A 13,790-nucleotide genomic window follows, 5' to 3' on the forward strand; every position below is an offset into this window, starting at 1 on the left:
TGTGTGTGTGTCAGGGAGAGGAAGTGAGCCTGACCGCCACGTATTTTTGGTAGTGATTGTGGAAATATGTATTTGCTATAATGCTGTCACGGGAACAGGATATTTTAAGTCTCCACTTAAAGGAGAGGCTGTGTGAGAACTGAAGTCAGAGATTCTTTTTTTTTTTTTTTTTTAGTGGCAGGATCTCTCTATGATGCCCAGGCTGGAGTGCAGTGACATGATCTCGGCTCACTACAGCCTCGATCTCTGGGGCTCAAGTGATCCTTCCACCTCAGCTTCCCAAGTAGCTGGGACCACAGGTGTGCTTCAACATATCTGGCTTATTTTGGTTATTTTTTGTACAGATGAGGTCTCACTATGTTGGCCAGGCCGGTCTCAAACTCCTGGGCGCAAGTGATCCTTCCACCTCGGCCTCCCAAAGTTCTGGTATTACAGGTGTACACCACTGTGCCCAGCCTAAAGTCAGGGTTTCTTTCTCTTTTCTTTTTTTTTTTTTTTTTTTTTGAGATGGAGTTTCACTCTTGTTGCCCAGGCTGGAGTGCAATGGCGTGATCTCAGGACCGTAACCTCCACCTCCCAGGTTCAAGCTATTCTCCTGCCTCAGCCTCCCGAGGAGCTGGGATTATAGGCATGTGCCACCACACCCGACTAATTTTGTATTTTTAGTAGAGACGGGGTTTCTCCATGTTGGTCAGGCTGGTCTTGAACTCTAGACCTCAGGTGATCCGCCCACCTCGACCTCCCAAAGTGCTGGGATTACAGGCATGAGCCACCGCGCCCAGCCTTAAAGTCAGGTTTTCTAAGCAATTGCTCCCGAAGTTTCCACGCAGGGTTCCACATCACCTTGCTTATGCAAAATTCAGACAAGGCAACAGTGATGTTTCTCCTTGGCCCCTGAGTCTTGACTGTTCCAACCCCCACTCCAGGCACTGCCCCTCCCCAGCCCTCACACACACTCTCATCCTGCTTTTGCTGGGGATGGCACTGCTGTGCTGGGGAGTCTGCCTATCTGTCATCCACTTTGGCTCTGGGAGACACTGTGGCGAATAGTCAAGTCCTGCTCAGTTCCGGAAGACACCTGTACACATCTCACACCAGGGCCACCTGGAGCCAGGTAACCCAAGTTTCAGGCCACTATGCAAATGGACCCAGGCCCATAGGCCATTTTCTATCAGAAGGCACCCAGGTAAGGACCATAGTTCTCCCTTCCTTTTCTTGGCAGTGGCCTCCCCACCACACTGCTAAGTGTTGGGATTCCGTTTCTTGTTTCTTTCATTTATCACTTCTTTATCACTCACACTGGACCCCTGCAGTGGCCTCTTATCCAGCCTCTCCACTGCCTCCTGTCTGTAGGTCCAACTGGAGCACAGCGTTTATCACACCAACCCGGAAGAGGGCATAGGGTCAAGTGCATACACTTTGGAGGGAAAATGCAGGCCCCCCACATTCCTTCCTGCTTCCTCTTACACTCCTGGGCCTTCAGGGCCTCCAGGCCTCCTTTCCTGACTTCATGCAACCCTCCTGCCTCATTTCCTGGATCTTTCTTCTTAGCCTACTGGCATTTGACTTCTATTTATTAGATGCTGAATGCTCACTGGAATGCAAAAGGCAATGGACAATGGGGGCTCCACACCTGCTCCTACCCCTGACTCTAGTCATTTCCCCCCATAAGCACTGCTCCAGAATGAAATTTTTTTTAAAAAAGAACTCCTGCTGGCCAGGCGCAGTGGCTCACGCCTGTGATCCTAGCGCTTTGAAGGCCAAGGTGGTCGGATTGCCTGAGCTCAGGAGTTGAAGACCAGCATGGGCAACACGATGAAACCCTGTCTCTACTAAAAATAGAAAAAATTAGCCAGGAGTGGTGATGCGTGCCTGTAGTCCCAGCTACTTGGGAGGCTGAGGCATGAGAATTGCTTGAACCCAGGAGGCGGAGGTTGCAGTGAGCCAAGATCGTGCTGCTACACTCCATACTGGGCAACAGAGCAAGACCCTGTCTCGAAAAAAACAAACAAACGAACAAAAACAAAACAAAAAAAAACACACACACAAACTCCTCCTAAGCAAGTAGATCTGCCTGCTTTGAGATTTCAGCAGATCCTGTGCTTAAAAAGGCTGCTCTGGGGAACACTGAAGAGGTGTCGGTCAGCCTGTTTTCTGGAACTCACGTTCAGCCAGGGCTATTCATTCATCAGGCACAACAGCCACTATGCCGAGGACACACAATATGGACAGGGGCCCAGGAAAATGTTGTAATTTCTTTTAAAATCAGAAGAAAATAAACTTTTGGGTCAAAGAAAACATTTTAATATAGAATGACATATTTATTTTTCAACCAGCATGGTCATGCAATATATATTTTTTAATTTTATTTATGGAGCAAGAGGCCCATGAGGGCAAAAGTGCCTAGGGCCCCCGAAAGTCATATTGCAGCCCTGCTTTCAGAGAGGGATTTGTAGCCGAGAGATGTAGGCTACTGAGCAGGACACCCTGCTGCTGAAGACGGTGCAGGATCTCACTACTCATCTCAATATGGTCGTGGGGAGGCCCCTCTGATATTAATAATCACTGTGGTGGTGATGATTTTCTGTTGGGGATTGTAAAGCGCTGGGACTCTGAGCCCCGGAGAACCCACACAAGGATTCTGGGCCCTACCCGTACTTGTATGTAGGTCAGCCGTGGGGTCCCTGTTCATGTGGAGCTCATGGTGAGCTCTTCAGAAGCACGCTTCCCTCCCCATAGCCCCCAAAAGGAAGACTCCATCCAGAGAAACAGCCTAGCCCACTGCACAGAAAGGACGCCCTCCCAGCCCAGCCGACCCAATGCAGGCAAAGGCCCACAGGGAGATTCTGCACACAGCTTCACACAACAACCCCTCCACAGGCCCCAAAAGCTAGTGCCCTGTCCGCTGGCAGGATGTGGGCTGTAATTTCTAGGAAGGAAAAGAGCCTAGCTTTAAAGGCGGTGCGGTCCTAATCTAACAAGGGAGCCCAGGTCCCATGAGCCACATCAGTGGTCTTAACTTTCACACACAGGATGGTGAATTGAGCAATCTGGAATTCACTGCAGAGCCAGACATTTTTGTTCTAAAAAGAGAAATTGAGGAGCACTTAATCACATAAGGTGCTTTCAACCCAATTATTCAAACCCAGAAATCCCCACTAGCAGTGTCAGCAACAGTGCATAAAGGCAGGATGAGGATTTTGGAGACAAGTGCAGGACGAATGAGGCAGCTAAGCGTTGAGCAAATCCCACGCCTGCCAAGTTCTCAAGGTGACGCTCCACAGAGGCTCCAGTAGTCACTCCTCTAGGGGAGGATCCCGCCGCAGTCCTGGAGACATACGGCTTCACAGGGACCCCTTTCCAGAGTCCCACTTTCCATAGCATTGCTCCCCTAACCACACAATCAATGTGATGTACGCAAGCTCTGCAGTCTCAACACAGCCACTCTCTCTGACCCAGGACAGTACCACTTACAGTGTCACCCTCCCAGCCCTGCCTCTTGCTGACATGTCCTGTCCTGCTGCCATCGGAAACACCAATCTAGGCATATCTAGCCCCAAAACGGCAAAATCTTGTGCTTCCAGGAGCTGCTCCATTTCTGTATTAATTTGTTTCCAGAAAAACGCAGCTGCTGCTACCTCTTCACCTCCTGGAGTCCCTGTCTGTTCAGGCTTGCCCCAGCTGCCTCTAGCCAGACCTAGGATAAAGAAGGCCCTCTGAGACTGCTCTGCCTGCCCCTCCTCTTCCATCACCTTTCACTAAGCCACTCTTTAGAAGTGATGCATCTGGGCTGGGGATGGCGCCTCCTGCATCAAACTGAGGCCTGAGGCCTGTGTGCCATTGCCATGTTAACTCAGCATGGCCCTCCAGGGTGATTTGATGGAGCGTAACCTTTAGAAGCATCTGCAGCAAGCCATCTGGCGTTGATTTTTCAGCTATACCCTCTGAGGATTCACCAGCGCTGCCAAGTCATAGTAATTCTTTTCTGGACACAGCAGCTGCTAAAGTGGGTCACCTTGCAATTCTATAGCATTTCTATGGCCTGGAGACAGCCTGCAAAAGGGAGCCTACTTCAAAGTTAGTGATTGGGGTTGTTGTGAGCTGCTAGAGTGATCTGAGGAAGAAGTGTCCAAGAGGACCTTTACACAATGCAATCTGTTTTGCAGATAGTCTTGACTATTTTGAGGCTATCCGACCTAACCTAAATGCCTCTACAAAGTAGAACAGGAGAGTTGCTTGGAAGTCTAAGATTTCTCACCATATATTTATATATGTGAAGAAGAATACTTAGGATGCCCTGAAGAAGTCATGCCCATTCCTTTTTTTTTTTTTTTTGAGATGGAGTCTTGCTCTGTAGCCCGGGCTGGAGTGCAGTGGTGTGATCTTGGCTCACTGCAACCTCCGCCTCCCGGGTTCAAGTGATTCTCCTGCCTCAGCCTCCCAAGTAGCCGGGACTACAGGTGCCTGCCACCACACCCAGCTAATTTTTTGTATCTTTAGTAGAGACGGAGTTTCACCATGTTAGCCAGGATGGTCTCTATCTCCTGACTTCATTATCTGCCCACCTCAGCCTCCCAAAGTGGTGGGATTACAGGTGTGAGCCACTGTGCCCGGCCAACCATGCCCATTCCTAACAAGTGCCCTCCATCTAGAGAGACAAGCAAGGCCCAAAATGTGGAAATACAAGGGTAGTCTGTTTGGCACCCCTTGCCCGGATTTAGGGTCTTCTGAGCCCCTCTCCTAAGGGTCACAATGACCTCTGCTCATGAAGGAGTGTCATCTCAGTGGCTCCATGAAGGTCCTTAGCCTTTAATGAGCAGTTCGGCACCCACCATCAAAGATCATGTGGTCCAGTTCCACCAAGATCCCTGCTCCCTAAGAACCCCTGCTCCCTCCAGTGCCACGTGGTGATTCAAACAGGCTGATGCAGCATGTCCACCATGCCAGTGAAGCCACAGGCTTTGCTAGCTGCAGAAGTGGTCCTGCTTGGGCCTGGTGAGACCTGGCATAGCCTGGCGGCCTCATCTCAGGCCCAGGTGCGTGACTGGAAGGCAGCTCTGTGTGGTGGTGAAGTCCACGTGTAAGTGATTCTTCAAAGGGCACCATAGGCGGAACAGGCAGGAAGACGGGGATGCAGTGTGTTGCTCAGGGGCAGTCTTGTGTGTGATGTGCTGGTCTGAATGTCCTTGACCTTGTTGTTTTCCTACCTTACCATGGCTGTAGCATTATGAAATCAGGGATGACATCCAAATCTTCAGTTCTGATCTCTTCTCCTCTAAAGATCCTGTATCCAGCTGCATACAGCTGGATAATCTGGTGGGCACTTCCAGTGGATATTCTGGGAGCACCTCCCCCTCCAATGCCTGACCCTGCACTGAGGCCTCGCCCCTTGGCTGAGGCCCCACCAAACACACAGACACCAAGTCAGAACCCTGGGCTCTTTCCAGATGCCTCCCTTTTCACATCTCCCACACCCCTGCAACTAAATGAGGAGTCGTTAGAGCTCACAGTCCTGCAGCACTCACTGCGTGGCGGGCGCTGCTCTAAACTTTACACGTATTAGCTCACATAGCCCCACAGCAACCCTGTAAGACAGGCACGTTCCCATTTTGTGGGTGAGGAAACTGAGGCACACAGACTTCCGCAGAGGCACCCAGCTAAGTGCCAGAACCAGAAGTCAAGCCCACGTGGTCTGGCTGTAGGTGATGCGCTCCTCTGTCGCCTCACTAAGCCTGCTTGCTTCTGGTGCTTGGGGTCCGTGTGAGGTCTCCAGACTCTCCTCTCTGTACCACTCAGCAGGGCCATGGCAGCATCCTCCTCAGCACACCCGTCTCCCAAATTCAACACATCTCAGCAGCTAGAAAGGCATCACTGAAGTGTGATCGTGCTGCCCCCCTGCCCAGAGTCCTGCAGTGGCTCCCAGATATTGCAGCAGACATCCAGTTGTCCAACTGTTCTGCAGGCCTGGAGGCCTCCATGACCTGGCCCAACTGAGCCCTCCAGCCTTCACGCCACAGCCTGCACATCCTTACCCTCTAGCCTGGCTGAACTCCTGAGCACAGCACTTCTGCTCAGTTTCCATCCCCAGGATGCTTACCCTTGCCTCTCTCATCTACCCAGTGCATAGCTATACTTCCGTCAAGCCTCAGCTGAGAAGTCACCTTCTCTCAAGAGCCTCACCTGTCCTTTCCAGGTGGAGTTAACAGTTTCCAGTTCAGCACACACACTTTTCCTCTCTTACACCACAGCCCACATAATTGAATATCTGTTTGCCTCTCTCCCTGGAGACTGTGACCTCCATCCCCCCAGGGATCCAGATCATGTTTCATTCATCTTTGTATCTCAGTGCCTGACTGAGGCACTGAGGTGTGTTGACTGACTAAATGATCAAAGCAAGAGCCTTATATGGAAAACACACACACACACACACACACACACACACACACAAGGAGCGAGCAGCAGCATTTGGCTAGATCCCACTTCTTCCCACTGCTGACTCTTCCCTGCTATGGCCCTCCCAGGCTAGCCTCGCCCAGGTCCCACTCACCGGCTGCCCTGGGTAATGGTGGGCACGATGTCATGGCTGGCACGGAGGGGCCGGGTCCTGGCCTTCATGCGGGCACGCTGCAGCAGATGCGTGGCTTCCTCATGCCTGGGGCTCAGCACAGGCTCCGGCTTGGGACCAACGGTCCTGCAGGGTGGCACACAGGCCAGGGTGGTGGGAGAGGGATTAGAAGAAAATAACGCGGATTAGGAGGGCTTTAGCAGTGTCAAGCACTGGCTCTGCCAGAAAAAGCCCTGCATGTGCAGCCTTCCTCCTCTAGCACTCACGCACAGGGAACCCAGCCTGGGGGCCTGGGGCCTGGGGCCTGGGGCTGGGAAATGGCCCTGCGTGGCTCTGGATGGGTGCTGGGGAGCTGGCTCGGCCTTGGACATCTGCTCAGGCACTGGAGGCAGAGACCTCAAGAGGATCTAGAAAGGGTAGGAGAGTCTCCAGATTATTCTATTGTTCCTTCCCCAGGCAGACAGCAGGAGCTATCTGGGAGGAGGAGGGAGAAAGGGCCTGGGGTTGTTGGGCTGGGCCTGTGCCCAAACAGATGGTCTCTCCACGCATCACCTCTCTCTCCTGTCTCTGCACCCACACACAGCACCACACTAGTGCCCACTGCAGATGCAAAGAATCAGGGCTCTGTCCAGCATAGATTGGACCCTTTGGGGGAATGGCATTTTTATAAATCCTGGTGTTTTCTTGCCTTAGTCCCAATCCAAAACCATCAGGCACCAGCTCAGGGCTCACAGGCTCAGGGCTGAGAGAAATTAAGCTGGACCCAAACCAAGCCAGCAAATGGCTTGATTTTCATAATAATAAGAGTCCTCCACCAGCCCCCACCCCCTACCAGATGTGCTGCCTCCCTGGCCAGTCCGGAGTGGCAGAAAATGACAGCAGTCCGTTTTCAAAGCTCTCAGCCAGTGACATACAGCCCGCGCTGGATTACAGCTATAACAGCGACCCACAGTCTCCCACTGACAAGACGTTGTTCTCCACGGAGCTTGCTCTCCCCAGCCAGGCAGGCCGAGGGCAGGTGTTCTCTCCACTTGACAGATGAGGGCGTCCAGAGCAGAGAAGAACGCTGGCACATTGTTCAAGGTCGAACATCAATTGCAAGCCAAACAGAGCACACGACAGCCAGCCCACTGCCTCCAGCATCGTTCCGCACCCTCTGTCCTCTCCTGCCTTGGGTCTCAGGGCAGGCAGAGGATGTTTGTGGCTAGGGGCAGACACGCTCTTTGGGGTAACTTCATCATCCCCACTGGCTGCCCCTGTCCTCACCATCACATATGCTGGGCTGTCCTCAACAGTGAGGGTCCACAGGGCTCCAGCAGGTCCCGATCTCAGACCTGCAGCCCCTGACCCCACCCCTTTTCCACGTGGAAAAGGGGGCCTGGTCCTGACTGGGGGAAGGGACCAGGCAGTTTCCTGGGTGACAGAGATGTAAGTGGAAATGGCACAGCTCTGAGGCCTCCAAGGAAGGCTTCCTTGGACAAACTCTGGGCAGACTATGATTTCTTTTCTTGTTTCCTTTTCTTTTTCTTCTCACTATTTGCATCAAACCCTGCTTTGGGGCTGCTGGGAAGCAGGAGGAGACTGCTAGAAGAAAAGCACCATCTGTGTCTGTGAACCCTGGCAGGGCCCAGGCATGGCTTTGGAACAAGGAGGGCTTTACTGGAGTGATGTGAAAGCGAATCTCCAGGCCTGCTGCCCCGTGAAGCCTCCTTTGGCAAGAGAGGCCTCCCTCTGCACTGCTTCCTGAGCAGACAGCTCCTCCAAGGCGGCAGAGAGCAGCTGTGCTCCCTGGGGCTCCTGCTCCAACAGCAGAGATAATGAGGTTACCAGCGCAGAGAGGCGCCCCTGCAGCCGTGGGCCTCTGGCTGCCAGCCCGCACACTCGGAGCCTTCCGGTGACAGCTGTGGTTCCGCGGCTGTCAGAGGGCGTTTGTCACAAGACCTGGTGGGCAGGCAGGAGGGCCCCCAGGCAGCTGGCCAGATGCTGCCAGGATCAGCCTTACCCCCAGGTTTTAAAGCCATTTTCCAGCTTTGCTATTTCCTTTCTGCTCCCTCCTCTTGGAGCTGTTACTTTTTTTTTTTTTTTTCTCATCAGCTGTCTTGCTTCAGTTCCTGGCAGACAAAGCTGGTTCTCCACTGATTAGAAAAGCAGGGCTTTTTAGGCGCCTGGAGGCATCCATGCAGTACCACACTGAGCACGGAGGAGTGGCAGTCACCTTCACAGACTGCAGCCAAGGTCAACGTGCATCCTGGTGAAGTGAGGGCCTGACCAGCCCGGTGGAGGGAAGGTGGTCTTTCTCTGAGGCAGGGAGCAAGCAGGCAAAATGGGGTGGGTGCTGAGTCTGTCCCATCTCACTGCCCACCTCCCAGCTCCCAGAGTTGCTCTGGAAAATTCCTAGAAGGGATGGGGTGGTCAGTGCCATGGCCAGGCAGAGGCAATTCCCGCCTAAGAAGAGATGGCTTTTTGCCACTGTCTTGAAAGCCTGCACTTCTGGAGCTCATTAGCTCAGAGGGTGGAGCATAGGAATAAAGTGGCTGAGTGCTTTTCCTCCCTGGGCCTCAGTTTCCCCATCTGCAAGCAGTGGGGGCTGGAGAGGGGAGAGGACTCACAGTGCTACCCCGTGAGCCCAGATCTTTGGCCACATAGTTTGATATGCCATAAGGTCGGGTGTGGGATTTTGAGGTACCCCCTGGGGGAGTTCCCACCACAGATGTTTGGCCCTGACCGAGTGGCAGAGCCTATAAAGAGCTCATTGTTGGGGAAAACTAGAGTTCCACTAGAGTATGCTGGCCCTTCCCCCACCCCTCCAGCCACCTGTGTCCTCGACTGGTTCACAAGGACAAAGGGCAGCATGTGGTCCCCTCCTGCTCTGGGCACTCCCATCTCGGCCAGTTTCCTGGTGGAGGGACAGGCTTAGCTATGGCTTTGCTCTCCCTCCAGCCAGCTGGGGCAGGAGAACCACCATTGCTTTCCTAGCCAAGGAGGTCAAGGGGACAGAGTGGCCTTCTTCTGCAGCCATCATAATCCTGGATTAAAATAATAAGCTTAGCGAGTCTGTGTTTAACCCTTTCGACTCAGGTACATGGACGGGGAAATAATTGGGAATGTAGAGGGATCTGCCGCTTCCCAGATTCCAGGATGCACCCAGTAGAGGGAGAATATGGAGTGTACAGAACATGGAGAAACTTTTCTGCTTAGCATTTGTTCCATGTTTGCGTATTTGAAAGCTTTCTGATGACCACGGATAGAGCTCTCCTACTGTGATTCTGTGTGCAATTTTCTGAACGAGGGAAGTGGAAAAGGCACCTGGAACTGATTCTGGGTCATGTGCTCCATGAGGGCAGGGACCTAGTCTCAGACTGTCATGCTTGCTTGCACAGGTCCCTTCTTCCCAGGTCTGCAGGACATGGACAGGACACAGCCTAGAGTGGTGGGGAAGTGTGTGGCTTGGGGGCAGCCTGCCTGGGGTTCTAATCCCTGGACAGCCACTTCCTAGCTGTGTCACCCTGGCAGGTTACCTAGGAGTTGAGCCTCAGTTTCCCTATCTGCTAAATAAGGGCTCAGTTGTTAAGTGAGAGTGACTCCTTTAAAAGAGATTAGCACAGAGCTGGGCACTTGGTAAGAGTCCATAAATGTTAGCATTTATATTATTATTATCATTAGCACCATTGTTTTGTTAAATTACTCTCACCCCCTTACTAAGCAAAGGATGGAATCCCCGAACATGTACTAAAGTCACCTGTGAAGAGATCACCTTGTCGTCAGCAAGGGGAAGGCATGTTTGAAATGACAAACACCATCTTGTAGCTGGAGGGGACCTGGTGGCTTTGCTCTGGACTTTGAAAAGCCCTTGACAGGGCTCCATGGAAAAGGTGGCTTCCACAGGATAGAAAACAGGAGGTGGCCGATTGGTAGTGGAGGAAAGCTGACTCCCAGACAGTCAAGGCCCTCCTGCCAATGGAGAAGGAGGAGTGGGAGTCTTTAGGAATGGCAGCTGGGGAACCCACCTCCTTCAACACCTTCGAAAAGATCTGTGTGGAGGCCTGCAGTGCACGCCTAAGACGCTGACTTCTGAGGAGAGCAGAGCCACCCTGCCCCTGCCTTCCTGAAGATGAACAGATTCCCTGCTGAGCCCCAGAAGGAGGCTTTGGGCTGCCCCTTTGGTGAGAACCTCTTGGCCTCAGGTGTGGGACCTGGGTGGCCACAGAGGAGGCAGGTGTCTTAGATGCCCTCAGATGGGGGACCAGTGGCCTGTTCAACTCTGGCAGGCAGAGGAGAGGGCTTCCTTTCCTAGAATTTCAGACTAGCTCCCACCAGATGAATTGCCTTGGGTAAATGGACTTTCTCAAGCTCCTTGATTGGTAAAGATTGGGACCATCATGAGATTTTCATGTGTGGTGTATGTGGGCGTGGCAATGATGCAGCATGGGACAGGGTATCTGGAGGCTCCAGGTGGCACTGGGTTTGTGGTAGGGCTTCCTTCTCCACCCAGGGTCAGACACTGGGAGCGTGTTAAGTATCCGAAAACACTGTTGAGTGGTTACATTTAATTTTTTCTTTTGCTTTAGTCTCGGTGGGGCTGGGAGTGGTAAGGGGGCTTTCCTTTGTGCGTGTATATCAGTGGGGCAGGATGGGAGCTAGGGGGTTGGTAAGGACAGGCAGGGGCTCAGCCGTTCTTCCGTTCTTGGTTACACCCGTGCCCTGGGGTGTTCTCAGGCACCTCTACAGCCCTGGGCATGCTGGGGTGGTGCCAGATGCCTCTTCTCCCGCACTCAGCCGGGACTCCCCATGCCTCCTTGCTGAGCCCTTACTCACACTCTTTACTACCTGCCTCTGCCAGACGTTTCTGAGAGCCTTTTCCCCGCACACACTTGCAGGCACTGGGGCCTGGAGACAAGAACAGCACAGTTCTTGCCCCAAGGAGCTCAGGGAGGAGATACACCAGTGCCAGCTATGGCTGCAGCCGGTGCAGGGCACAGTAAGAGCAAAAGTGGCCAGTTCCATGTGAAATTGCACTGGATCACACCCAGTGGCTGGCTCGCAGGCGAGCTCTGTGCTTCTGTGATCTAATAAATGCGGATTTGGTCCCCTCTCCTGGCGCCTGGCACACAGCTCCTAAACCCTTGGAATCTCAGGAATGAGCAGTGTCTTTTGTATGGTAATGAGATGGCTGGTGGCTGAGGGTCCCTAGATAGCTTCAGGATGTGGGCTGGTCACCAGAAACACCAATCATTTTGAGGGTTGGAACATTAAGCCCCACCTCCTAACCTCTGTCAGGGGAGAGGGGCTGAAGTTTGAGCTGACTCGCAGTGGCCAATGATGTAATCAATCATGCCTAAATAATGAGGCCTCCACAAACACCCAAAGGACTGGCAGGACAGCCTCGGGACAGCTGGGCTTGTGAAGGTTTCTGGGGGTTGGTGCCCCATCTCCCATACCTTGCCCCATGCCTCTCCTCACATGGCTGTTCGTGTCTTTTATAACATTCTTCATAAGAAATGGGTAAATGCAAGTAAAGTGTTTCCTTGCATTCTGTGAGCCATCCTGTAAAATTAAACCCAAGGAAGAAACAGTGGGAACCCCGATTTATAGCTGGTTGGTCCGAAGTGCAGGTCACAACCTGGGACTTGCGATTGGCATCTGAAGTGGGCGCGGTCTTGTGGAACTGAGCCCTCAACCTGTGGGGCCTGATCCTATCTACAGGTAGGCAGCGTCAGAACTGAGTGGCAGCCGGAGAACTGCTTGGCGTGTGGGAAACATCTGCACACGCTCTGGTGGCTCGAGGTGAAGTGCTCTGTGCTGTGTTGAGTGTGTGAAAGTAGGAAAAACATTTTGGTTTTTTCCTATCTCAGTTTCCAAAAATGCTAATTAACATATTAAGCTTTAAAAGCCTGAGATTTTTCTCACAGCTGAGGGCCTGACCACTTGAACCACAGGCCAAGCCCCTGAAATTCTTTAGGGCTGCCTGTCTTTAACTTAGAGTCTAGAAACTGCTTGAGGGGAGGGAGTTTTTACCCCCCAGGAATCCCAGCAGGGGCCTGAAGATCGGGACCCGCCCTCCCCTTTCCCCCTCCCCCGGCCTGTGTGAAGTGTTTTGGTCCACGATCACTCACAGGGGTTTCCTGAAGGGTGTGTACACCAGGGACTGGGCTTGTGGATCCCCACAGGGGCACAACTCCACCACAGGGATGAGGGGAAAATAAACAACCTAGGATGTTCCCTGTGCTTCCCTCATCACTACAGCACACATAAAACAAAACCGAGACCTTCTCTGCTCCCTTCTCCCCGCAGCAACCAGTAACTAAAGCCCCTGCAGACACACTCAGGACCTTGGGCCTCCCAAATCACACACACACAGAAGGTCCTGATTTGCACCAGGGTGTGCCTGGGCCACGCAGAAGCACCGCCTCCATGGAGACGGCCGAGGAGGCCTCCGGCCTCGGGCCGGGGGCCCTGGCGCGGGCTCCTGAGCCTCCGAAGTGGATTTGGTGCGGGGTCTGGAGCCAGCGTTGCCTGATTGCTGTGCTCCTCACTGTCACACCCTTTCACTTGCGCTGGGTTACTGGGATCCTAAGGCAATCTGTGTTCGCAGTATATCTCTCAGAGGCTCAAGGAAGGGAAGGGGCCAGAGCTGGTAGAGAGACAGCCTGAGCGCAGCCCCCTATTTCAATGTCCTCCCATTTCTCTTATGAGTCCTTCCAGGCACAGATCCCCTTTGCCCTCTGTGAGGCCCAAAGTCTCACCTCATCCTCTCCCCCAAAATCCAAACCCCATTTCCTGAATCATCCTAATAGTGACCTAGGAGAAAAATAAGCGTATCCCATGGAGTCCATCACCTGCCCTTCTTTGCCCACACCTGAGAACAGAGCAGGCTGGGAGGGGAAGGAGACCCCCAGATCCCTAGCCCAAGGGGTGGCCTGTGGGGGCAGGGACAGGGCGGCTTGTGGCAGTGCCGCAGGATGGTGACAGCACAGCCCTTGGGGCCAGCAGCCCTGAGTGTGAAATCTGGCTCCAATACTTGGCAGCTGGAGGATCCTGGGCACGTCACTTAACTCCCCCCCAGCGAGGTCTCTCTGTCAGTGAAACAGGAACAATAAATACTGTCAGGCCTCTGAGCCCAAGCTAAGCCATCGTATCCCCTGTGACCTGCACGTTTACGTCCAGATGGCCTGAAGCAAGTGAAGAATCACAAAAGAAGTGAAAATGGCCGGTTCCTGCCTTACTT

The 13,790-nt window shown here is 53.0% G+C and overlaps 1 protein-coding gene across 2 annotated transcripts in view; it reads right to left on the reverse strand.

Moving 5' to 3' along the window:
• KIAA1614 (KIAA1614 ortholog) overlaps window positions 1–13,790 on the reverse strand; it is a 40,133-nt gene that overhangs the window by 17,112 nt on the left and 9,231 nt on the right. For both annotated transcript variants that reach the window (XM_054456714.2, XM_063650740.1), the window contains exon 4: window positions 6,548–6,691. In XM_054456714.2, the coding sequence (XP_054312689.1) occupies window positions 6,548–6,691 (144 nt within the window). The remainder of the gene's footprint in view (window positions 1–6,547; window positions 6,692–13,790) is intronic.

This window comes from Pongo pygmaeus, chromosome 1 (genome assembly GCF_028885625.2).
Source record: "Pongo pygmaeus isolate AG05252 chromosome 1, NHGRI_mPonPyg2-v2.0_pri, whole genome shotgun sequence".
Lineage (NCBI taxonomy): Eukaryota > Metazoa > Chordata > Mammalia > Primates > Hominidae > Pongo > Pongo pygmaeus.